General features: G+C 41.8%; 1 protein-coding gene across 5 annotated transcripts in view; it reads right to left on the bottom strand.

Annotated features, from left to right (window-relative positions):
- The window catches only part of pde1a (phosphodiesterase 1A, calmodulin-dependent), a 386,755-nt gene that overhangs the window by 66,570 nt on the left and 292,402 nt on the right, over nucleotides 1–27,783 (bottom strand). For all 5 annotated transcript variants that reach the window (XM_055637850.1, XM_055637851.1, XM_055637853.1 and 2 more), the window contains 2 exons: nucleotides 6,892–7,005; nucleotides 3,838–4,020 (listed from right to left, as the gene is read on the bottom strand). In XM_055637850.1, coding sequence (XP_055493825.1) covers nucleotides 3,838–4,020; nucleotides 6,892–7,005 — 297 coding nt within the window. The remainder of the gene's footprint in view (nucleotides 1–3,837; nucleotides 4,021–6,891; nucleotides 7,006–27,783) is intronic.

Genomic DNA, 27,783 nt, shown 5'->3' with positions numbered 1-27,783 from the left:
TAACATAAGCAGATACCAGTTACATTGTATTATCTGTTCTGCACACGCTGCGGTTTGCACTCTATTCAAAGGTTTGGGTATCATTATTGTCTTCCACTTATAAACTTGCATTGTAAGTTCTGATACAGCAGTAAAGTTAATTGCTCTGTCTATTGTACTTGAATATGACATGATTGCATTTATGTGCAGCATTATGTGATCTAGACATAAAGTGCTGGAGGAACTCAGCGAGCCAGGAAGCATCTCTGGAGAAAAAGGATGGGTGACGTTTCGGGTTGGGCCTTTTCTTTAGACAGAGGTGGTTCTCTCTTTAGCTTTCATGAAGGAACCCATCTTGAAGAAGGGTTCCACTCCCAACGTCACCCATCTCCTTTCGAAAGGTGTGCCCTTTCATTCTTGAGGCTATGCCCTCTGGTACTACACTCCTCTACTATTGGAAACACCCTCCCTGCATCCAGCCTATCCAGGCCTTTCACGATTCAGTAAGTTTCAAAGAGGTCTTCCTCATCCTTCCAAACTTCAGTGAGCACAGGCCCAATGCCATCAAACGCTGATCATACGCTCATCACAGAATCGTAACATTGTACAGCATGGGAACAGGCTATTCAACTCAACCCACCCATGGCAGCCCGTGAGAACACTTCTGTATTAATCTAATCATCCTGCTCTCAGTCCTCTTTACCCAAGAATTCAAGTGTTCATTGGAAAAGTGGCCATTAACCCAGTTTTACACATTCTCTCAGGTGCTTACCATTCCCTGAAGGTCATTCTCATATTCATTCTGAATCTCTGCCCCATTCCCCAAAACCTATGAGCTCTATTTTTTTCTATTTCTGATCTAGGGGAAACGTTTCCTCCAGTCAACCATATCAATGCCCCTGGTAATTTCATATACCCCATTCATGACCATTTAATTTCCTCCACACCAAGTTGAAAATACTGAGTTTCTCCAGTCTCTCCTCATAAATTAAGTGCTCCACTACTGGGAAGAATATTATTTAATTTAAAGGTGTGATTCTTCACATTAGTCTCTTTAAATGCTTAAGTAAAATGAAGCCAGAAAAGTGTAGCCCTCTGCAATCAACCATTGTACAATTCCTTGAGCATTGTCTGCTTTGATCTGTCCTTTTCACATCTTACATGCTCTTTGTATCTTTCCATATCTCTAGTTTCCCTCTCTGCTGAAACTCAGTCTGAAGAAAGGCCTCAACCCAAAATGTCACCCATTCCTTCTCTCCAGAGGCTGCCTGTCCTGCTTTTCTCCAGCAATTTTTGACTATCTTAGCCGTAGCCCTTGCCTATTTTTTGCTATTGATAGGTCTTCATTTCAATTTCCAGAGTAATGCCCAAGTTATTGATTTTCCTACAATAGCTACAACATCCCAGCGCCATCTGAATAAACAGAATTATCATCTGCCAGTCTTCAGTGGCTTCCTGCTGAGCTTCTGTCTGTTCTGTCTAACGAGCCTGCTCTCTTTAACTTCTGTATTTGTCTCAACCTTCTCATATGCCTCACTGCAGCTGTGGGTCTCAACCCTCTGCAGATAGTTTAGACCAACCCCATGGAGCTGACCACACTTCTCCCACCATTGTTAATATTGACCAAATTAAAGACACCATAAAATGGAGGATCCCTGCATTTGTCAGAATTGCTTAACCCTTGTCAGCTGAAATGTACAGGCTTTGGATGGCGCCAGCCAGTCTGGGCTTAGAATGATATGCAGGATGGTGAAGGATCCAGGTGTTCTCCTTGTTTCTCCTAACTTGATAAAATGTATAGTAGTTTTGCAAACGAACCTTAAATGCATCACTTTGATTGGATCACTGCAAGGGCATTGTAAATAGTATAAATAATATTGCGAGACGGTTATCTTGTTAATTGTTGATTGGTTGAAATGTTGAGCCTTGGAGAAACTGTTCGAAAGCCAAGGCACATGTTGCACTATTCATTTGTGTTGGCTTCCTTCTGGAAGCTTCTTCCAAATACAATGTATTTAAGATTATGTTATTGGGCTAGGGAACTGTCAATTATGACTGTTGTAATCAATATGTTTGACTGGATTGTACAGAGACCACCTCCATGTAGTTCGGCCCCTCGATGTTTGGGGACCTATAAAAGGCAGCCCCCACGAGGTCCTTTGTCGATCTTCTGGAAGAGCGCTTGGGACTGCATTACCTTTTGGAGTGTCTCTGCTTGCACGAGGCTAAAGGGGTTGGCCAAGCAGATACAAGGATCGAACCCGCGGTGGTTAGATATCGTATTGGGGAATTTGTGTTGTGTTAACCAAAATAAAGTTTAGTTGCTCCAGTGCTTGAATCAGTATTTTATTGACTGAACTAGACTGGAGGGAAGCTTAGAAAGAGCATATTTACACCACCAGGATACTGGTTCATCCGTCAGTGCAGATACAACCCATACCTCTTGTCCAGGTCACCTCTGCTATGGAGGAGATCCCAGTGGTCCAAAAAGCCTGAACCACAGCCCCCTGCACCAGTTCCTCAGCCACACATTCACCTGCCCTAACCTCCTATTCCTACACCCATTAGCACACGCATGAACACATGGCACTGGAAGTAATCCAGAGATCACTACCTTTGAAATCTGCGTTTTAATCTCCTGCCTACATCTCTATATGCACTCTGCACAATCTCATCCATTGTTTGACCTGTGTCATTGGAACCAATCTGCACCATGACCTCTGGAGTTTCTCCTTCCTGCTTTGAGACCTTACTCCAAGACCTTACAGGCATTTTTGATCTTGGCACCTTGGAAGCAAGCATCCTGGTAACTCTTTTATTACCAGAGAATCTCCTGTCTGTCCCTCTAATTATCGCATCACCTATTACCATATCTCTCACTGACTTCAGTCGGCCCTGTTGTGCATCAGAGCAAGTTACGATGCCATAGCTCTGCCTGCTGTGGCTGCTCTCCCATGAGCTCATTCCCTTCAACAGTATCCAAAATGGTATCCATGCTACTGAGAAGAATGACCACAGGGCAATCCTGCTCTCTCAGCCCACCCCTTGCACCTCTCTTGGTGGGTACCCACCAACGTGCAATCTACAACTTAGATGTGACCACCTCACTGAATCCCCTGGGGTCAAGGAAATAGCGTTCATGTTCGTGTTGCAGCACTGTTTTCCCCACCATGTACAAGAAGTGACAAGACAGACACCATTGTATGCAGACAACCTGTACATCTTTGGCGCGTGGGTGGAAACCGGAGCACTCGGAGAAAACCCACAAAGTCACAGGGAGAACGTGCAAACTCCGTACAGACAGCACCCAAAGTCAGGGTTGAACCTAGGTCTCTGAGGCTGTAAGGCAACAACTCAACTCCTGTGCCACTGTGCTGCCCTGTGGATGTACTTTCCACAGTTAGTCACCAGAGACACTGAAAGCCTCTCTCATATCCCACATCCTGCAGGAGGAACATATAATTGTCATAAGTGCCATCCCGACTACGACATGGCGAGAGAAAAAAAATGATTGACCTTATTTTACCTATCACTGCTCAGCCTCCTTGTCAAAGCCTCTTGAGATAAAACCTTACCACATACTACCCAAACATATGGAACGAGGGTGGGTGTATGGAACGTGCTGCTGGAGGAGGTCGTTGAGGCAGGTACTATTGCAATGTTTAAGAAACATTTAGATAGGTTTATAGGGATATGGGCCAAATGCAGGCAGGTGGGACTATGTAGATTGGACATGTTGGTCAGTGTGGGCAAATAGGGCAGAAAGGCCTGTTGCCATGCTGTATGGCTCTATGGATTTAAGACTCTCTATCACTTGGAGCTCGAATATCATAGCATTGCGGATTCCCGTCCCTGTACCTTTCCACGAAAATGCCGGCTTGAACAGCATGGACAATGCTGCGGAACCTCGGTTTCTCCACGGGTCGTCTTCTCATCACGCCCATCTTCCTGGTGAATGTGGATGCCAGCCAGTCTCGAACCTCTGATGGCACGGAGTCCGACTGGATGTCACCGAGTTCGTCCTCAGTGTCCAGGAGACGCCTGGTGAAGAAACAGAGAATAGAGTTCACACCTGGAGCTTCTGTCCCTAGAGAAATAGTAAGGCACAAACTGTCTGTTGAGTACTTTGATAATTTAGCTTGAATACTAGAGCAAATGAGCTGTCTGAAAGAAAGAAAGTGAATCTTTCTTCAAAATTACCTTAATTATGACCAATATTCTAGAATGGGTTAAAATCCCAGCCTTGTGCCGCATTCATACCTTTTTTTTTTTAATTGCGTTTCCTCCTTCTCCTTATTGAGTGCAGTAACTTATCTGACTTTTTTTTACAAATATCACAGACATATTTTAATTACATGATATTTAATCAACAAACCAAATTGTTTTCCAGGTCAGCATGCTTCATATTGTTCCATTCAATACATACTGTAACTGTTACTCTGTTAACTATAATTACATAATGATTCTACCGGTCAATGTGCTCAACTGCATATATCATCTATTGGTGCAGTTATTTAAAACTCTTTTGAATCTCTTTATTTTTTCTTCTGTTCTTTGTCTCCTCGTCTCCTATTTATAAACTTGGAAGATTTTGCATTTGATTCCCTTAATATGTAATACATATCTCCTATTTCAAAATTATTTCTGTGACACTGTTTCCATGTAATTAATCTGCAATATTGTCTTTTACAGTAGATGCCACAAGACTATGCAACATCCGTTACACATCTCTTGTTTGTCTTCCAGTTACAGCTTCCAAAAAGGTACATGACTGCACCTTTGCCTTGCAACTATGTCCCTTTTGTCACCAGTGGAAACATCTCAACATTTATCCTCAGGATCTTGAATATTTCACCCCTAAGATCACCCCTCATTCCTCTAAACTCCAAAGAACACAGATCCAACTTGTTTAACTGCAGGTGATAGAATTCAAGTTATTAGCCTCAATTATAGACATTCAATTTCACATGAATCCTTGCTTTTGGGCTCAAGGTAGCAATGTGCCTATGTTTTTGGTACATGCTTCTCCTAGCATCTTCAAACAATCTTAGCATGGATGTCACACAAAACAGCTAATTACATTTCAAGAACTTCACGGATCAGACAAGTAATGTAAGGGTTAAAGAGTCTATGTGAGCTAAAATGGAGTTGTTTAGCTAAATTAGCAGCACTGCATTTCAAACCCTGCTTAGGAAAACAAGTAGATGTTTTCGAAGGATGTTTGGGCTAATTCAAAGGGACTAGTAGATCATAAGGACACCTGCGAGGTCACTAAGATAAGCTTTACTTTCCCAGAGACATCCGAGACTAGCTCGGTGTATGGTAGGACACATAACGCACGTCATTATGGTACCAAGGAGGATAGCTGGCTTGACAAATAAGTTGTTCTTAGAGATAAATGTTATTATATAAATACATGCTTCTACCATGAGAGCATGAGCTTCATCTTCGGGGAGAGAAAAGATCTTCACCAAAGAGACAGAGAGAGAGGAAGAGCTTGGATCGTGGTGTGTGCCGGTGCCAGCCAGTGCAGACGGGAGACTCGAATACCCAGAGGGGAGCAAGACCTGTTATTTTGTGTTGTTTCTTTATTGATAGTTGATAGCATTTCTGTGTTTTTCTCGCGTTTTGCTCGAATAAATAGTCATTTGTACTCTTCACCTTGTGCTTTCTCCATTCATTGATCTGAATCCTTGAATCCTGCATATATTTCTTTACAACAGGTGCAGTTTAACTCTTGTTCCTATTTAGGATAGCTCTATGTATAATTTTTACAATCATATTAGGATGGGAAATGGCTACCTCTAATGATCTGATAAGCATAAAACATGATAACTGAAAAATGGGTAAAGGCACAAATATTTTCTCTTCCAAAATTTGTTGTTAAGAACTGATAGTATAGTCAAATGCAATATTAAAATAGATGAATGCAATTAACTAAAGCTAAAGATTTGACCAGGACATCGCAGAAGATATTTATGGTTTTCCAAATCAACTCTACTTTGCAACTAACCTTGCATGAGCACAGTGGAAAATGGATTAATTCCACCTCACACGCTGTCACAGCAGAACTTTGTGGTGGAATGCGTGTGTAAGGCTCTAAGACCGAGACAGCCAGACTTTAACAACAGGATGTATTCAGATCAGTCACCTGTTACAGACACAAAATGCTGGAGTAACTCAGCGGGACGGGCAGCATCTCTGGAGAGAAGGAATGGGTGACGTTTCAGGCCGAGACCCTTCTTCAGACTGAAAGTTTCGACCTGAAATATCACCCATTCCTTCTCTCCAGAAATGCTTCCTGTCCCGCTGAGTTACTCCAGCATTTTTGTCTAACTTTGTCTAACTGCAGCATCTGCAGTTCCTTACTACAACAGTCAACTGTTATATGTCCCTTTTGATGGTGTTTTCCTTTGACTAAGTAAGCCATGCCGAATTTTGTCAAAATACACACAAAATGGGCACTGTGAATAAATCACCCGTAAAACACTATAGGGTGTCAGAATTTAAAGGCAATAACTCACCTTGTCTCAACAATGTAAACTGCTTCCAGTTTTTACCAGTGGCTACATTTCTGACCAGTTCTAAAGTGTTGATGCTGAAAAGCAATCCTTGCTAGAGTTTCAAGTATAACACAAATAATTTACAAGGAGAGGGGAGTCAGCAATGTTATGTACATCTGTAGTTTAAAAAAATGCCCTATTAATATTGTGCACATTTTTTTTTAATTCATTCCAAAGGATGTAGGCTTTGCAGGCTGAGCCAAAAACATTAATAAAATATTTGTTTTCAGATTGTAAACAGGGAATATAATTTTTGTGTGTAACATACACACAAAATGAGCATTAAAGACTGTGGATAAATCACATGCAAAACTCTATAGGGTGCCAAAATATAAAGGCAATAACTCACCTTGTCTCATCAATATAAACTGCTTCCAGTACCGAGGCTGCATATTCAATATTCTTCTTTAAATCTGACACATTGATCTCACCTCTCTCTAGCTGTTTCACAAGACATCTTAGCCTGAAATAGAAAGAGATTACATTATACATCTTTTGAACACACAAAGTGGGGGGTTGCTTTCCCTTTTTTTACAGCACTTTATCCTAAAGGGTTGTAAAGTCTTCATTAACAGAAGAGGAAGCATGAAAAGTGAGGGCATCTCTTTTAGTTGATGTTCTGCTAATTACATCAGGGTTCTGATCCTAAGAAAGGTATAACAAAAAGTTTAATGAATCAGATATAGGGACTTCTTCAATTGCAGTTGTAATGGATCAAGTTGCTACTGCACTGAGTGAAATCGCAGAGCTAATGCACTTTATTCTACACCGGTGAAGATCAACAGTCGTCATTGCATTTGAACTTGCATTTGAACCATTGTATGTGCTATCCTATCCGAGCTTAAGGTCTGCAATGCTTTTTCCCTTTGAGCTATTGCAGCGTATTCACCTGTGCTCCATTCATTTCGAAAGTAATTCTAAAATTATTAATGAATACTGAAGATTGATCCTTAACTTTATAGTCTGTCTTATCTTCATCCTGAATATCAACCCCTTAAAAGGAGAGAAAAGCCTTCACATGGCACACAAATACTGTACAAAGAGATACACCTTTAATAACTTCAACACAAAGACCAGGTAAGCGTGATTGATATTTGTACCAATGGCTCAATGATATTTAAATTTCTGCCACGTAAGACGATTGTTTCTTGCAGCTAACAATAAGAGGAAAATATTGAATATTGCTGTGCTCATGATGGAGTTTTATCAGAAAAAAATGGTTAGATATTTCTGATGGAAGTCAAATTAGGTTCCAAAGCATTGATGTAAGTCTATTGTGTAAATAGATCCAGCCCTGTGGATGCAGCAAGTAGTTATTAGGCTGAGAATACCTCCAAAGAGCCAGGAACTACATTTACTGATATCCAATGTAGGTAGAATAATATTATTGTTTGATTTAGAAATTCTTGAAACTTCATGGTATACTGATGGAAACATCCTAGGCGGGAGATTCAAATAGGATAGCTGCCAAAAACACCAGCTGGGGTTGTGACATCTGATAAACATGAGCTTACTTGGCTCAGTGAAGGGGGAGCACATTTCTGCTCATTAAAATGTAATGATTTCAATGTTCCGCCATTTCTAAACATGCATTTGAAAGCTTTAGCACATTGCAATATGGCTTAATTTCCTAAGTGGCATATACATATTAAAGTTTTGCTTGTATTAGTTAAAACTAGATCACCTCTTAAATGAAAGTCGCTCGAGGGAGTCACAAATTGTGGGTTGCCAAACATTCATGTGGCAATGAGGGTGAGAGCCTACTCTACGGTATTCTGAAGTTACCTTTGCTGGAAAAGGGGTGAGATATTGGAATCCACAGGGATCCAGGCTAGGCTCAATGGTCATGTTCAGTGGATGGTGAAAGGAGTATGCAGTGGAGGCCAATGCTGGTTAGAATAGCCCAGGAAGGTGGATCACCCCAGACACCTGGTCAAGGTTCAGGGAATGGAGCTACGAATGGCATGTCACAGAAAACACGGCATCAACCCCACGCATTACTCAATGCGTTACATTCTCGCCACCGTACCTGCAACTAACATTCATCTGCTCCAACCTGCACTGGAAAACGTAGCATCTCTGCAAGTCCCACAGAGCCACCATTTATAGCCAACTCTTCAACATAACAAACATGTTTGTCAGATTCAGAAGCACATTTGCCCAGACCCTTTGTCTTCCACCTGCTCTGTAGTGGCAAGGACTGAGACTTCATGGCAACAAGGTTTTGCAGCACTTTGCAAACATCATAGAAACATAGAAACATGGAAATTAGGTGCAGGAGTAGGCCATTCGGCCCTTCGAACCTGCACCGCCATTCAATATGATCATGGCTGATCATACAACTCAGTATCCCGTACCTGCCTTCTCTCCATACCCTCTGATCCCCTTAGCCACAAGGGCCACATCTAACTCCCTCTTAAATATAGCCAATGAACTGGCCTCGACTACCCTCTGCGGCAGAGAGTTCCAGAGACTCACCACTCTCTGTGTGAAAAAAGTTCTCTCATCTCGGTTTTAAAGGATTTCCCCCTTATCCTTAAGCTGTGACCCCTTGTCCTGGACTTCCCCAACATCAGGAGCAATCTTCCTGCATCTAGCCTGTCCAACCCCTTAAGAATTTTGTAAGTTTTATAAGATCCCTCTCAATCTCCTAAATTCTAGAGAGTATAAACCAAGTCTATCCAGTCTTTCTTCATAAGACAGTCCTGACATCCCAGGAATCAGTCTGGTGAACCTTCTCTGCACTCCCTCTATGGCAATAATGTCCTTCCTCAGATTTGGAGACCAAAACTGTACGCAATACTCCAGGTGTGGTCTCACCAAGACCCTGTACAACTGCAGTAGAACCTCCCTGCTCCTATACTCAAATCCTCTTGCTATGAAAGCTAACATACCATTCGCTTTCTTCACTGCCAGCTGCACCTGCATGCCTACTTTCAACGACTGGTGTACCATGACACCCAAGTCTCGCTGCATCTCCCCTTTTCCTAGTCGGCCACCATTTAGATAATAGTCTGCTTTCCTGTTTTTGCCACCAAAATGGATAACCTCACATTTATCCACATTATACTGCATCTGCCAAACATTTGCCCACTCATCCAGCCTATCCAAGTCACCGTGCAGTCTCCTATTTGTACGCATCATCCTTCGCTTTGATACTATTCCTGATTTCCCTTGTTATCCACGGATGTACTACCTTCCCTGATTTATTCTTTTGCCAAACTGGGATGAACATTTTTTGTAGTTCATCCATGCAGTCTTTAAATGTCTTCCATTGCATATCCACCGTCAACCCTTTTAGAATTAATTGCCAGTCAATCTTGGCCAATTCACGTCTCATACCCTCAAAGTTACCTTTCTTTAAGTTCAGAACCATTGTTTCTGAATTAACAATGTCATTCTCCATCCTAATGAAGAACTCAACCATATTATGGTCACTCTTGCCCAAGGGGGCACGTACAACAAGATTGCTACCTAACCCTTCCTCATTACTCAATACCCAGTCTAAAATAGCCTGCTCTCTCGTTGGTTCCTCTACATGTTGATTTAGATAACTATCCCGCATACATTCCAAGAAATCCTCTTCCTCAGCACCCCTGCCAATTTGATTCACCCAATCTATATGTAGATTGAAGTTACCCATTATAACTGTTTTGCCTTTGTCGCACGCATTTCTAATTTCCTGTTTGATACCATCTCCAACTTCACTACTATTGTTAGGTGGCCTGTACACAACACCCACCAGCGTTTTCTGCCCCTTAGTGTTTCGCAGCTCTACCCATACCGATTCCACATCCTCCAAACTAATGTCCTTCCTTTCCATTGCATTAATCTCCTCTCTAATCAGTAATGCTACCCCACCTCCTTTTCCTTTCTCTCTATCCCTCCTGAATATTGAATATCCCTGGATGTTCAACTCCCAGCCTTGGGTCACCCTGGAGCCATGTCTCCGTGATCCCAACTATATCATAGTCATTAATAGCTATCTGCACATTCAACTCATCCACCTTATTACGAATGCTCCTTGCATTGAGACACAAAGTCTTCAGGCTTGTTTTTATAACACTCTTACCCCTTATACAATTATGTTGAAAAGTGGCCCTTTTTGATTTTTGCCCTGGTTTTGTCTGCCTGCCACTTTTACTTTTCACCTTGCTACCTATTGCTTCTACCCTCATTTTACACCCCTCGGTCTCTACGCTCACACATTTAAGAAACCCTTTCCCTTTAACTCCATCCTCCTCTATCCTATTCGACACCCCACCCCCCTTATTCAGTTTAAAGCCACCCGTGTAGCAGTGGCAAACCTGCCTGCCAGAATGCTGGTCCCACACCTGTTAAGATGCAATCCGTCCCTTTTGTACAGTTCCCCCTTACCCCAAAACAGATCCCAGTGATCTAAGAATCTAAATCCCTGCCCTGTGCACCAGTTCCTCAGCCACACATTCAGGTCCCGTATCTCCCTGTTCCTGCTCTCGCCAGCACAGGGAACTGGAAGCAAACCGGAGATAACAACCCTGGAGGTCCTGCTTGTCAACATTTTTCCGAGCTCTCTAAAGTCACACTGCAGAATATTCATCCCCTTCTTTCCGACATCGTTTGTGCCGACATGCACTACCACTTCCGGATGTTCACTTTCGCCCTTGAGGATTTTCTGCACCAGGAAGGCAGCACACCATCCTCGCATCCCGTCTGTTGCCGCAGAAACCCCTGTCCATACCTCTCACAATGGAGTCTCCCACTACAATTGCCTTGCCTGCCTTGGGCCTTTTTGGTTTCGGCTCAACAGCCCTATTTGCATCGCAAGCCAGTCCGCCGCTCAGTGTAAACACGTCTTCTGTCCCAACAGCTTCTAAGTGGGTGAACCTGTTCACAAGAGGTACACCACCCGGGGACGTTGGCATTCCATGCTTCCCTCCCTTTCTCACTGTCTCCCGCCTTCTCTCTTCCAGCACCTTAGGTGTAACAATCGTACTGTAGGACTTGTCGAGGAACGACTCCGTTTCTCGTACGAACCGGAGGTCATCCACTTGCTTCTCCAGTTCCGCAACACGGCCCTTCAGGAGCTCTACCTGGATGCACTTCTCGCATTTGTAGCAGCCAGAGGCACCAGCGGTGTCCTTGACCTCCCACATACTGCAAGCATCGCACTGAATCAGCTTGCCTGACATCTCCTTCTTTCGTCTCTACCTCTCAAGCGTATTGCGTGGTCTCCTCTCCTCAGCCTCCTCGCCAAAGACTCACACTTCACTCACAGGGCACTTCCCTCACAAGGCCGCTCGCTAAGAGCCATCTTGCTTAAATTGACTGATAAATTGCCGGATTTACCAATTTACAAAGCAAATTCCTCAGTTTTCAACTGCTTTCACCCCTCTGACTCACTTCTCTCCTCCCACTTGGGCTAGAGCCAATCAGTCGTATCTCTTGCTAATCTGCTGCTGCTGTTCCTCCCAAATCTACAGCAGTTCTGAACAAAGATTACCTGTCCTTGGCCTTTACTTCACTTTAACATCCGAGGGTCTTGGACCAGCTCTGCTGAGTGTTACAAGTCATCAACTCCTCACCCTTCTGTCGTGGGGTAGACTGTCTCCCCTCCCCCAGCCTCCATTCCCCACCCCCCACATCTTTATACATCCCCAATCCTTTCCACTCATCACTTTAATCTCATGTGTCTTGTGTTTTATGACTGTTGGCAGGTCAATTTGTACCGTATCATACCGTATCATACCACCAAAGTGCTCCTAGAGGCAGGAATTTGATATAATGCAATACTCCACTACATCTCAGAATGAGCATGGCTTCTGTCACATGACTTTGCCACATGTGCTTTGGTTGCACAGGGAAGGGAAGAGCGACATGATCAGTCTTGTCATCCAGCATCTATTTTTACTTTGGGTGAAAACCTCACAATAGACTGCGGCATCATGACTTCATCCAGGATATCAGGCATGAAACGTCAGGGCATGTTGTGCATGCTGGTCAATGAAGGAATTGAATCACTTCAACTTGAAGCAAGCCTACAGGTGTGGGGTCTGCAGAAACCTTTTCCAGGTTGTCAAATAGCATCATCTACCATGATAATGTAAGTCATCATGGTAGATGATGCTATTTGACTACATTTGCGGAAAGCCTTCCAACACAAAAACAAAACAGAAATCAGAGAGAACTCAACAGGTCAAGCAGCATCTGAGCAGGCAAAAGGTGTATGTGGAATGATTTGGGTCAAGAGGAAAGAGGAACTGTACGAGGGAAAGGTGAGAGAGAGGCTGGTAGGTGGCAGGTGGAAGCAGATGCAAGAGGGACGAGGGAGGTGCAGGTGGACAGATGGGAGAGGGATAGGACAGCGGCTGCTGGGTGATGAGTGGAAGCAGAGGGAAGTGGTAATGGGCAGATGGACCAGGCATGGGAGGGGGTGGGGAAGGCAAAGCTAAAGAGAGAAGAAAACTATTTGGACAGATATGCATGCATGTGTGAGCGGGCGTGCATGCGTGCGTGTGAGTATGTGCGCGTGTGAAGAACGCCAGAATTATGAGTTACCTGAAATTGGAAAATTTGGAAAATTCAATCTAGAAGATGAGATGGGGAGCTTACAAATTAGCTGCAGTTGACCAAGTCAAGTCAAGTCAAGTTTATTTGTCACATACACATACGAGATGTGCAGTGAAATGAAAAGTGGCAATGCTCGCGGATTGTGCAACAAAACTACAAAACAGAATGGAACAGAATCACATATTCACATATTACATATTTTTGGGAGGAAACCCACCCCCAGCAATTTTAAAAAGACACCACACAACAGTAAATTGGTACAGTAAGTTAGTCCCTGGTGAGATAGGAGTTTACAGTCCTAATGGCCTCTGGGAAGAAACTCCTTCTCATCCTCTCCATTCTCACAGCCTGGCAACGGAGGCGTTTGCCTGACCGTAGCAGCTGGAACAGTCTGTTGCTGGGGTGGAAGGGGTCCCCCATGATCTGGTTGGCTCTGGATTTGCACCTTCTGATGTATAGTTCCTGCAGGGGGGCGAATGTAGTTCCCATAGTGCGTTTGGCCGAATGCACTACTCTCTGCAGAGCCTTCTTGTCCTGGCCAGAGCAGTTCCCAAACCAGATTGTGATGTTTCCGGACAAGATGCTTTCTACAGCCACTGAGTAGAAGTACTGGAGGATCCTCAGAGAGACTCTGAATTTCCTCAGCTGCCTGAGGTTGTAAAGGCGCTGCCTTGCCTTACTCACCAGTGCGGCAGCGTGTGATGCCCATGTCAGATCCTCTGTGATGTGGACTCCCAGGTATTTAAAGCAGCTCACCCTATCCACAGTAGCCCCATTTATCCTCAATGGAGTGTACGTCCTCGGATGTTGTGCCCTCTTAAAGTCCACGATCAGCTCCTTTGTTTTTTTGACATTCAAGAGGAGGCTGTTATCCTGGCACCAGAGTGCCAGATCAGCCACCTCCTCCCGGTAGGCCTTCTAATCGTTATCGGAGATCAGGCCCACCACCACAGTGTCATCAGCAAACTTAATTATAGAGTTGGAGCTGAACCTGGCCACACAGTAATGTGTGTACAGGGAGTACAGTTGGGGGCTGAGGACGCAACCCTGGGGGGATCCTGTGCTCAGGGTGAGGGACTTTGATGCAAAACTAAGAGAATGGATGGAGATTTTAGCTGCAGTTTGGTAGCACTGGTCGCCAATGAACTACATTCTAAGTGATGTTACAACCTGCTGTCTCTCCAAACATCTAGTGGACATCAGTGTCTCATAAGCTAACACACTTATCAATAGAGCCATGTACATTGCATGCTACACGAATCAACAGAGCCATGTACACTACATACTACATGCATCAATACAGCCATGTACACTGCTTGCTACAAATGACCGAGTTTTCATCTCGGTCAATAATCTTCCACCCGTGTCACCCAACCCATTGCCGGCTTCAGGGTCAAATTTTATGCTTAACAAAAGAATCATACAGGCTTCATTCCTCTAATCACAGCTTTCCATTGCCTATTGTATCTGCTAATTATCTTACAGAAATAACTTGAGGATATCATGCCACTACTAAGAAACTCTTAAGAATATGATTAAATCTCACTTTGTTGCTGTGAAATCCTTAGCATGTTACATGGCTTCAAGTGTGTGGGGATTTGCATGCTGTTAGCATTCCCGGTTATAATTTGTGTCCTACAGTTAGTTCCTGAGTAAATGAATATCTCCTAGCTTGAACACACAGAAACTGAGCATATTTCCAAATCATAATAACTTTCAAATATTATACTTATGCATATTTTCATATCACTCAGTCTAACTGCTGTAATTTTACATGGGACCTGGGGCATGTAACCTGGGGCATTTTTTCATTATTAACACTTCCTATGTTTCATTAAAAATGTTAACTTGCAGGATTTGCAGGATTATTGGAATGCTGCCCAGATTAGAGGGTATCGCCTGTCAGGAGAGTTTGGTCAAATGTAGATTTCTTCCTCTGAAATGTCTGAGGTTGAGGAGGGACCTGATACAAGCATACAAAGGTATGAGAGGCATATATTGGGTAGACAATCAGAACTTTTTTCTGGGTAATAACCAAAGGGGAGGTGGGTAAAGTTTAAAGGTGATGAGCCAGGCAGGTTTCTAACGCAGCAGGTGGTGGGTGCCTGGGATACGCTGTCAGGGGCAGTGGTGGAGGAAGATGCATTAGTGGCATTTGGATAGGCACATGGATATGCAGTGAACAGTGGGATATGGTTCACTAGCAGGAGTGGAGATTGGTTTATCTTGGTATCATGTTTAGCACGGACATTGTGGGCTGATGGGTCGGATCCTTTGCTGGACTGTTTAATGTTCTATATGTTCATTGTTATATAGTTTGTAACGTTCTAGCCTCCATGTAACAATGTACTGAACTCAAGTCAAACTTCACGGACGTCAACATGAAGATCCAGGCAGAGACTCTAGCCTGGCATAGTATGTGTACCGCTGTGCTTTCTTTCAGATGAAGCATTAAATTGTGGTCTGTTCTGCTTTCTCATGTAGAAATTATTTTGTGCACTATTTCAATGGAGAATGGAGGCATCATGGTTGGTGTGCAGTATTTATTCTTTGCTTAGTATGACTAAAAATATGTGCACAATATCACATTATTATCAATATTTGTATAAACTGGCTGTGTGCAAATTGGCAGACACACTTTTATTTTAAATAGCTACTTCGGTGGGTAAAGAATTAGGGATGTCCTTCTGGGACACATGACAATAAACTCTCTTGACTTGACTTGATAGGGGTTATAGCAAATCGTATTCCTATTTCCTTTTAAGACCACTATTGTAAGGATAATGACAGAATTCATTATTTTTGTTTGGTTGTTATTGCAAATCCAAATCAAAGCGACAAATGTAAATCTAACTCCAAGCAACAGGAACAATTTTCCATTTTAAGCCGAATAAAAAATATTCTGTATGGTGTCACTTACCTTTATTCACTGGCCTGAAGTAGCTCGCACAATAGTTTGAAAACTTGGGAGCAAGTTTGATGAGATTATTTATTATGTGCCTGTAAGATGGTGGTGAAACAGGAAGTTTTACTTATGGAAGTAATTCAGTGTCAGATTGTATATATTTTGTTTTAAACAGAAAGAATAGAGAAAGTAAATGTTGTGTCAGTTTGGATTAATTGGTGGTAGAATTTCCTTTGAGTTCTAGGTTATGGGTTCAAGCTGCAGTTCGGAGCATAAACAAATGAAGTGAGGCAACAGTCTAATGCTATACTGAGAAAGGGTAGCATTTGTCCTATCCTTGTGTAAGATTACAAAGCAAAGTCCATGATGACTGTCCCAGTAAACGAGGGGGATGTTAAATATGTCAAGGCAGGTATAAAGGAACATTCAGATGTTTTGGTCTGCTTGTCAACTTTCTCTTTTCCATTAAAAAAAACTTAACTAGTTAGGACACAAAATCAAGGAATAACTCAGTAGGTCAGGCAGCACCTTTGGAGAACATGGATAGTTGATGTTTATGGTCAGGACCATTCTTCAGACACTAACGTTTCTGATGACTCAGTCAAACCCAAAACGTCACATATCCATGTTTTCCACAGATGCTGCCTGAGTTCAGTACATTGTGTCTCCTTTTGTAAACCAGCATCTGCAGTTTCGTGTATCAGCGTATTGCTAGTCAAGCTGAAAACAAGAAATGTAGATGCTAGCTGACAGCCAGAGACACAATGTGCTGGAGTAACTAAGCAGGTTACTTTTTTGAAGTGTTAAAATACTATGTTTTGGAATCTATTGCATTTGGAATCTATTGCATTGCTCTAGAATATTATTTAAATGACAAGACACTCCAATATTGTGACTCAGATAGATCCTACAAGAAATGAGGGAGGCTGGGCTGCAGGCCGAGCAAATTAATAAGAAGAGAAATGGAATGTTGATCTTCCTTGATAGAGAATGACGCAGCAGGGTAGGTAAGTCTTGCTGCATCTGTACAGGGCCTGGGGCCCACTCACACTGTATACCACAAAGGGCAGCACCAATGATACAGTGGTAGAGTTGCTGCCTTACAGTGCCAGAGATCCGCTTTCGATCCTGACTACAGATGGCGTCAGTATATACACAGTTTGTATATTCTCCCTGTGATCGCGTGGGTTTTTTTCCCGGTGCACCAGTTTCCTCCCACATTCTCAAAGTGTGCAGGTTTGTAAATTAATTGGCTTCTGTAAATTGCCCCTAGTCTAGTGAGCAGAATGTAAAACTGGGATAACAGAGAACTGGTGTACGTGTGAATGTTGGCCGGCGTGGATTCGGTGGTTTCCGTGTGGTATCTCTAAACTAAACAATGTTTGGTCTCCTTATTTAAGGGACCATACATTCGCTGGTGATGGTGCAATGATAATTCACTCGGCTAATTACTGGGATGAGGTAGTTGATGAGTGAAAGGTTGTGAGGAATCAATCTGAATCATTGGGAGTCTAGAAGAAGGGGAGATGACTAATAGCAATAATGAGATACTCAGGCTCCTTGACAGGATAGATGCAATGTGGATATTTACCTTGTGAGATAATTAATGACTGAGGATAAGGGGCCTGCCACTCAGGACTGAGATTAGTTCATTTCATAAGTTCTAGGAGCAGAATTATGTCATTTGGTCCATCAAGTCTACACCACCATTCAAGCTTGGCTGATCTATCTTTCTCTCTCAACCCAATCCTCCTGTATTCTTCCCATAACTCCTGACACCGTTACTATTCAAGAATCTATGAATCACCGCCTTAAAAATATCCAGGAAAATATGAGGAAGAATTTCTTCTTGAAAAGCTTATAAGCTTTAGAAATCCTCTGCTTTAGAGAACTGTGAATGTTGATTCATTGAGAATATTATGGGTAAAAATAGGTCTTTCAACTCTGGGACAATCAAAGGTGTGGGAGATCTGGCAAGTAAATGGAGATGAGGACAAGATCGTATTGAATGGTAAAATAGGCCCAAGGAGTCTCATGTCCAAGTCTCACTCACTTCTTGTATACTTTCAACAGCAGCAGCTGCATTTTAGAAACTTCACTAGTTATGAGGAGCTTTGCGATGAGATAAAGTCTTGAATCACTGCAATTACCTTCCACACAGTCGTACAGGAATGCCTGACACCAAGAATGAGTTGATATAGCTCAGGTCTAACGGAATGAAGGGAAATGGGGATAAAGCAGGGACGAGGTACTGATTTTGGATGATCAGCCATGATCATATTGAATGGCGGTGCTGGCTCAAAGGGCCAAATGGCCTACTCCTGCACCTATTTTCTATATCTATATTTCAACCATGGCAAAATATTCTAAGTTACTGAGAAGTTGTTAATTGTGAATTGGAAGGATTTTAAAATAATTTTCATTCCACAGTAAGTATTTATAGCAGAAATATTGTTCATTATTTTGCATCTCTATGTTCACTAACCAATTTGGTTCTGAAGGGAACTACATTTGATGCTAATTAAAGTGGAACACTGTGCAGAATTATACTGGATTTACATTTTCATAAGCGTCTACAAGATTTCTACAAAAATCTCCATCATTCAAATATTGCAGAACTCTAAATAGATTGAAAAGTATAAATCCAAAAGCAAAACAACGCATATGATGAAAATCTAAAATAAAATCTAACGTGCTGGAAATACTCGTATGGAAGGCAGCATATGTGGAGTGAAACAGAATTATAATTCAAGTCAATAACCTGCCGTCAAAACAGAAATGAGTTAGTGAAAAAAGATGCAGAGAAGTCTAGGGGTTGGGGCATGTCATGCTGAGGGTGGGGGGGGGGGGGGGGGGGGGGGGGGGGGGGGGGGGGGGGGGGGGGGGGGTGGGGGGGGGGGGGGGGGGGGGGGGGGGGGGAGGACATAAATCATAGGAGGTCTGTAAAACAATGCAAGGTGAGAGAGATTAAATAAAAGAAGATATGATAAGCAAATATCAGATTGCTGGAGGAACTCCACAGGTCAGGCAGCACCCACAGAGGGAAATGGACAGACAGCATTTCATACAGTCCCGATCCGAAACACCGTCAGTTAATTTCTCTCCACAGATGCTGCCTGACTCACTGAGTTCTTCGAGCAGTTTACTTTTTGCTCAAGATTTTTGCACCTGCAGTTTCTTGTGCCTCCAGAAAATATGATAATGCAACTGAGAAAGTACTAAAAGAAAAAGTGGGATATGTGCAGAGTTGCCAGCAAGCTGAATTCTGCCTCCAGAATCTATTCTACTGAATTAAACGGAAAGTGAATGAAATCTGGAACCCCTGCCAGAGGAGGTGGTGGAATTAGATAGGATGACAACATTTAGGAGGAATTTACTGTAGGCGGATTTTAAATAGGGAAGGATATGGTCCCAGCACAGCAAAGGGGATTAATATAGATGGACAAATAGGTCAGCATGGATGCGATAGGCTGAATGGCCCATTTCTGTGCTGTACAACTCTATGAATTTTGTGCCACCTGTCAGAGCTGAATTTACAGGCAGGTTACACAAAAAAGCTGGAGAAACTCAGCGGGTGCAGCAGCATCTATGGAGCAAAGGAAATAGGCAACGTTTCGGGCCAAAACCCTTCTTCAGACAGGCATATGTGTTGAAAAAGCATTCTGTTGCAAAGGGTACAAATCTGCTCCTTCGCTTGATTTAAATCTTTTGTCTGATCTTTATTACTGTACAAAAGGTAAGGTGAATGGAAACAGAAAAAAAACAAAGCTGGAGAGACCAGTCAGGTCTCTGTGCCTGCTCTGCCATTCAATGTAATCATTGTTATGTTGAGTTTAGTTTTGTTTAGAGATATGGCACGGAAACAGCCAAATTAACGCACAAACCTTTACATCTTTGGAGTGTGGGAGGAATCCGGACCATCTGGGAAAAACCCACGCAGTCACGGGGAGAATTTATAAACTCTGTACAGACAGCACCCATAGTCAGGATCGAACATGGTTTTCTGGCGCTGCTGGGCAGCAACTCTCCTACTGTGCCACCATGCCGCCCTTCCTCTAACTTAATGCCAAATTCCTGATCTCCCCCAACGCCCAACCCCTTGATGCCTTTTATGTCACAAGGCAACATTACATCCACTAGCAAGTCAAATTATACCAATGAGCTTGCAAGATCCATGAAATTACTCTGCTGTAAATGAGATTTGAATTCTTTGTGTTTTCTTTTTGGGTATTTTTCAGTTGTTATTGTTATTTGGCAAAATATATTAATTGTGATTATTAAAAAAGCTTCAGTGATGCACCAACTTTCAATCTGCTTCTATCTCTTTAAGCACAATTTGTTACATATGTAGAGCTTTTGAATAATCTTGCTCAACAGAGGGAATTGTATACTTACACAATCCCGATGTCTGCCTTTAGATAATTCCTCCAATTGTCATTCTTATCATTATAGAACCTAAACATGTTCTTACAGATGGATTACTGTGTACCTTAGGTTTCCATCACAGTTAATGTGGGGTTTTTTTTTACATTACTTAGCATGCTGACAACACATTGAACATAATTTTCAAAAGTTTTTCAAACGGGCAAAGTACTCCTTTGTGTAGTCAAGACACAAGAGGCTGCACATGCTCAAATTTGCTGGGGGGAACTCAATGAGTCCAACAGCATCTGTCGATAAAAAAAGGCCCAAACTAATTTATTAACGATTTCTTCCGTTTTTTGAATTTTTCACCTAAGTTATAGTTTCTGTGAGTAACATCTGTGTTAGTGTACTGTTCTGTGTCTTTTTTCTTTTTTCTCTTTTTTGTTTTGTATGGATATATTGACATTTGGTCTGTTCAATTAATTTAATCAAACTCTGTAAAGCACTTTGGTTCAAATACTGGTTTTGTTGAAAAGTGCTATATAAATAAAGATTATTATTATTATTATTATTATTCCAGAGGATGGGAATGATTTTTTTAAATGTTTATGTGGATGTCCATCTGTGCAGAGTTTGCTGGTGACCACAGATATGTCATTTCTTTAGTGCTTATGGTGGTTCAAGATTCCCAGAATTACAGTGTATCTTCAGCAAAATCTTTTTAATCCACATAATTACTCACACATCTTCTGTCCAATTTCCAACCATGTTTTCTCTTTCGTTTCCCTCTACCACCCAGCCACTATCAGTGCGGCCCGCAAACAAGTGGAATTGGTTAACGGTATATACGTACATCCTGAAAGCATCCTGAAAGTAAATTGTAAATTTTGCATGGCATTTATCGCTGGTACTTAACTATTTTGGTGGAATAAATATAAAGCAATTTTCCAAAGTACCCTCTGTTTTTCTTTTCTTCATTCTAAAATTAGTTAAAACTGAAAAACTGGATCTGTTACTGCAAATTATAGGATAGAGGATTTTCCTCCATATCATACTTACACAACAAATTTATTTTCTAAATAAAATGAGACAGAAGTGAAAAATCAATGAGCCAAATGACCCTAGCATTTTTTTCAGTTCAGTGTACTAGAAATGGCTCAGGTGAGGTAATTCACTCTTCAAGTATAGTTTGCCATTGGTGTATGTCAATCCTTCACTTGCCTCAAGGAAATTGACCTGCTGAAATTGTTCTCTGGTATTTACCTAGTAGTTCACACTGATCTAACATTTGAGAAACATTTTCTGACATCAGAAAAGTGAATGGCTTATGAGCTGAATTTAAATTAATCAAACAATGTTATATCAATGAAGGGTCTTGACCTGAAACATCACCCATTCCTTCTCTCCAGAGATGCTGCCTGTCCCACTGAGTTACTCCAGCTTTTTGTGTCTATCTTTGATATATCAATGCAATTCTTCTCAAAAGAAATATCTAAAAGTATCATCTAAAAGACTCATCCATGCCTTCATCTCCTCCCGACTGGACTATTGCAACTCACTTCTCCTTGGCATCAGCTCCACCTACATCAACCGACTCCAACTGGTCCAGAACGCAGCCGCCCGACTCATCACCCACACCAAATCCTGGCATCACATCACTCCAGTCCTCAAACAACTTCACTGGCTTCCCATCTCCCACCGGATCACCTACAAAATCCTTATCCTCACCTACAAAGCCCTCCACCATCTGGCCCCCCCCATATCTCACTGACCTCCTCTACCCCTACCAACCCTCACGGTCCCTCAGATCCACATCAGCCAGTCTCCTCTCCATCCACAAGTCCAACCTCCGCAGTTTTGGGGACAGAGCCTTCTCCAGGGCAGCTCCCAAGCTCTGGAACTCCCTCCCCCAACTGATCCGCAATTCCGTGTCTCTCACCATCTTCCAGTCCCGCCTCAAGACCCATCTCTTCACCTCTGCCTATCCTTAGCCCCACGTCCCCCTCCCTTTTCATCTGTGCATTAATTGCCTCATATTGTGTTTTGAATTGAATTCGGTCTTTACTTTGTGTACTAGTCATGTCTCTACTATTTATTTCATTCCCCTTACATGTTTTTCCTCTACCTGCTAAATGTTTGTAAGGTGTCCTTGAGACTCTTGAAAGGCGCCCATAAATAAAATTTATTATTATTATTATTATCTATTTTGTTAAATAGCAACATTTCTGTAAGTATACTTGAATATTCCTATGCATCTACACAAAGTTATGTTTGATATGTGTATTTTTGCCTGTATCTTCCAGTTCGGGCAAGCTGATGAAAATATTATTTTTTTAAACTGATCATGCAGGAAATCTGAAATAAAAATTGAAAATATTGGATGAACTTGCAGGTCAGGCAGCATCTAAGGAAGAAGAAACAATCAGTTAGAAATGGGAAAGAGAGAAATACAAGTCTCCCTTGCTGAAAATTAACTTGTATTTCGATTATTCAAGTTTGTTTTAAGAATTAGAGCAGCAGTAGTGAATAGACACAACATGTATGAGTGACTCAGTGGGTCAGGCAGCATCTCTGGAGAAAAGGAAAAGGTGATGTTTCAGACCAAGACCTTTCTTCAGACTGAGATTCGAGGGAAACTAGAGGTATGAAAAGGTACAAAGAACAAATGAATGAAAGGTATGAAAAGGATAAATCAAAGCCAGCAACAATAATCAAGGAAAGGTGGAGCCCAGAGTACAATGTTGGCTGTGTAAAAGGTGAGGAGTGAATACAAACAGTGAAACTAAGCAGGATGACTAGGGTGGGTGAGGGGCAAGGTAGAGCGGGAATTGAAGGGTTACTTGAAATTAGAGAAATCAATATTCATTCTGCTGGGTTGTAAGCTACCCAAGCGAATGCCCCAGAGAATATCTGTGATAGGATGATTCAAAATAGCCTAATGGGGCAGGTGCCAGCACATTAAGCTTCTTGAATTTGGGAATGTTGCTACTTTGTTGATATTGATGTGTAATATCCCTCTAACGTTACTCTTCCTTTCTATTCTTGAATAATATTTCACTCTAACAGGCGCAACCTAGAAGTGCTGGCCTAGATGAAGTTCCATTAACCTTTAGCACACAAAATGACAATGTAGCGGAAGCTACAAGTCTGCTCAGACACTCATTTAATATATGAGAGTTCTCCAATTATCTGTGGTGTTAGCTGCAATCAGGTGTAACACAACTATATTCCCCACCCATTTCCATTTGGAAAATGGCAGCAATCCAATGACTTAACCACATAACCATGCAAGTAAGTTTGTAGTAAAATCCTGGATTACTTCATTTTAAAATCTCGGAAAACTTTGACATGCAGATCTGATATATGGGTCATTTTAACTGAGCTAGCAGCATTTGTCAGAGTTCATTAGCTCGCCCGGGTTAATATTCTGGTGATTCATCAAATTACTATAAATGTGTTCATATTGCATTAGACATTATATTCATTATTCTTACAAATATCATGAAGAGATATTTTGAACATCGCTTTGCTGCCAACAATGACGTGTTTTGTGTTGCGAACTTTCAACTTGACTTTTCACAGCTACAAGTTATCAAATGAATTGAATGTGAAGTTATTAAAACATCATCAATGCTCTGGCCAAAATTCCAAAGAAAAATATTTCTAAGGCCCCACCACAAAAAATGACACAAATGAGTTTGTGTTTAGTTTATAGTCACGTGTACTGAGGTACACTGAAAAGCCTTTGTTGCGTGCTAACCAGTCAGTGGAAAGACTATACATGATTACAATGGAGCCACTCATTGTGGACAGATACATGAAAAAGAGAATAACATGAATACAGTTTAGTGCATGATAAAGTCACTAAAGTCTGATCAAATATAGTCCGAGGGTCTTCAATGAGGTAGATTGTATTTCAGGACTGTTCTCTAGTTATTGGTAGTAAGGTGCAGTTGCCTGATAATAGCTGGGAAGAAACTCTCCCTGAATCTGGAGGTGTACGTTTTCACACGTCTATACCTTTTGCCCTATGAGAGAAGGGAGCAAGCACCAGGTCACTTTAAATGCAGGCCAAAAAAATACTTCCCACACTCGTTTTGTCAACAACAAAATAAAGGTAACCTAATCAGAAGACAAGTCGTCAACTCAAACATTCCTTTCTCCTCAATAATTGATATAAATACAACGTTGGCTTTGAACCAACCTGAAAATATTAAAGAGGGTGAGGCAGATTTGAACTTTGGGGGTTGCGGGAAAGGTCTGCTCACCTGTTTTCCCTTTCCAGCCACAATCACAATGAAACTCAGTGGGCACAGGCAGTCTCATGTTCCTCTATCCCCATACCAATTGTTGGATTTCATGCAAAACAATGCCTCTTGTGACAGATTTTCAATTCAAGAGAGTCGTCACAAGTCTCATGGGAACAGGAGCACATCCACTGAAACATTCTCTTAGTATTTTGCCCATACACTTTTGAGATAAACCCTCTGCTTGTATGAGCGGGACGGAAAACATTCAGAAAATGTAATCACTTTAAATAAAAGCAATCTGTCATTCCAATATGTGGATGAAAGGAACTGAGGTCTCAACCAAACTGTGCAATAAAAGTTAGACACAAAATTAAACATCACCTCTCCATTTTCTCCAGAGGTGCTTCTGACTCCCTGAGTTACTCCAGCACTTTGTGTCTATCTTTGGTAAAAACCAACATCTGCAGTTCATTTTTATTGCATCTTTGCAATAAAAGTACCAATTAACAATATTAACTCTCTTTCAGTCCTCTATCCACAATATATAATTGGGCGAAAGGCTATACTATGTAGGAAGGAACTGCAGATGAACCTCGCCCGCCATCTGACCCCACCTCTCACCCTTGTTGTGTTCTCACTATCCTCCCCCGACCTCCCTCCCTCTGACTTAGAATGGTCTGTCCTCAACTGAAGCCTTACCTTTGTACCCCTCTGCCCTCACCTTAACGAGTTCTGGTGTATGTGACTTTGAGCTTTTTCTTCTGTTGCCTCCACCTCCACCTCCATACCTTTTTCTAAGCCTTAGACTCTAAGGGAAGGTGTTCTCGCCACCCAGTGATGACATCCAATGGTCGTCCTCCGCGTAGACTCTCCCGAACAGCCTTCTACCCTCTCTAGACCTTCATGGCAATCTGAAGTAGGGTTCCAACATGAAATGTCACCTGTTCTTTTTCTTCACAGATGTTGCCTGAGTAACTGCAGCATTTTGTGTCTATGAAAGGTTTTAATGTTATATCCTATGTTAATAAAACAGCATTAGAACATAGAGAATGCAATGCTGAATCTCCTCATTTAATACATTTACCCGAAGTTTTCACCTTTGAACAGATCAGCACTTATTCTAATCATTAAGCAAGATATGATTCAGATCCTGAGGAATACAGATCATTATGTTAGATTCTTGTGAACATTAAGAAAACTAGCCTCTCGCAAGCAACTAAGAGACAACAAGATTAGTAACAACCCACACTGCATGCTGGATTTGTGAGTGGGAATGACTGCTAGCCATGAGCTCCACTGTAGATCTGCATCGACATTGCGAATAGAAGCAGGAAGGATGATTTTCATTATCTACGTGACAATGAGGACAATGCAATGTTGGAGGTCACCTGCAGAAATAATTAAATTGCTAGGTCACTGTCAACACGCTTGGCCAGGCCGACCCTGCAATGTTGCCAGGACAATGGGCCTTCATGGTCAGGTTAAGAACTCTACACCTATAAAAACCAGAACTTGAAGATGACAGCAAATCTGGCAGCACCTCATATTTTGTTTGGAAACAGCACCTCATATTTCACAAACTTCACACAGCCACCATTGCCACTGTCACCGTGCCGTTGTCTGCTTGCCATAGCTCTTTAATGTGTTCCTTTTTGACTTTGCACCAAATCATTTGAAAGTTTGTTTCCTATTCCATTCTTCTTTCAAGCAGTGCACTCTGTTCGTAAACAGTGACATAAAATGTAATCTGCATCCTTCCTCTAATACAGTTGCCACACTGAGCAGTATTTCAGTTCCTTTCGGAGTTCAACATTAAACTAAGTGCTAAGCTTTTCATTTCATTCCATTGTGTGATTGATTTTGCACTCGACCATTTTATCTAAACCATTAAATTTTAGAAGTTATTTACCTCTCCTCACTCCATGCCCTTTGATGCTGGAAAGCAGGTTAACATTTCAGAAATAATAAAGTGCAGTGACATGTCCTGATCTGTGAAGATTCTCTGTCTGGCAGAGTTGGTTCACTTTTATCCTCTTGCTTTGCATGTGCCAGGTACCTGTAAGTGATTAGTATTTTTGGAAAGAGACCACTTTCGATTTATTTCAGATTTGTGGCAATTCTTTCAAGATAACGTGTATTTTTCCCCTCACAGTTGGTCTTTGTACCATACTTTCACATTGCCTTGTTTATCAGACTTAGTTTACAACAATAAACTTTCCATTTAAAGTAACTATTCTTAATTGCGTTAAGAGGTGTTTCAGTTATTTCACAGTTGGATATTTGCACTGTGGAAATGTGAGTTTATGAAGTAGAATTACTCTTGAAACCAGCATAAAACCATACATTTCAAATTGGGCAATAGAATTTCTCACAGGTGCCTAAAATCTTCAATTTCCACTTCTTATCATAAGGGCTGATCGTCATATGCAAATACCAAACATATAGCAGTTCTGCACATTCTTAGTGTTGGCACCATGTCCAAATATCTTTTGGAAGTTTTAGTGGGTTTTAATTTTGGTAGTCTTTCAGGAGGTACAGTCCTGCTCTTATTAACACACTGTACAACAAGCAACATTGAATTTTCTCTCTAAATCATGGCCAGTTATTTACCAAGTTGCTTGCCAGAGAAACAAGTTTTCTCTATTGTTCCAAAAGGACACCCCACGATTTTCTTTGGTCATAAAGTCATAGAGTGATACAATGTGAAAACTGGTCCTTCAGCCCAACTTGCCCACACCGGCCACCTGCCTGCGCTTGGTCCATATCCCTCCAAACCTATCTTCCCTTAATTTTTCCACAGTTGATGTTCTATGCCATGTGTAAACCCCTCTGGAAATGTTGCTCGGCTTTGATATCCCTCCTTAAATAATGGACCAGAAATATGCCCAATATTGCAGCTCAGACAATAACTAGTGAGATGTCCCCTCCCCCCTACAATCAGTCTGAGGAAAGGTCCTGGCCCGAAACGTCACCTTTCCATGTTCTTCAGAGATGCTGCCTGACCTTTTGTGTAAACCAGCATCTACAGTTCTTTGGTTTTACTAGTGATATATAAATGCCTTCTGAAGTTGTTGATTTAATACTCAAACTTACAAAGCCAATTATCGTACCAGTGTTCCTTTAATCAGCTTATTATTTAATATGCTCTAAAATTTAAAAAGGTTTGTAAACA

Source organism: Leucoraja erinacea, chromosome 7 (assembly GCF_028641065.1).
Source record: "Leucoraja erinacea ecotype New England chromosome 7, Leri_hhj_1, whole genome shotgun sequence".
NCBI classification, from domain to species: domain Eukaryota; kingdom Metazoa; phylum Chordata; class Chondrichthyes; order Rajiformes; family Rajidae; genus Leucoraja; species Leucoraja erinaceus.
The sequence above is the reverse complement of the archived record's forward strand: the minus strand, read 5'-3'. Positions and strand labels throughout refer to the sequence as shown.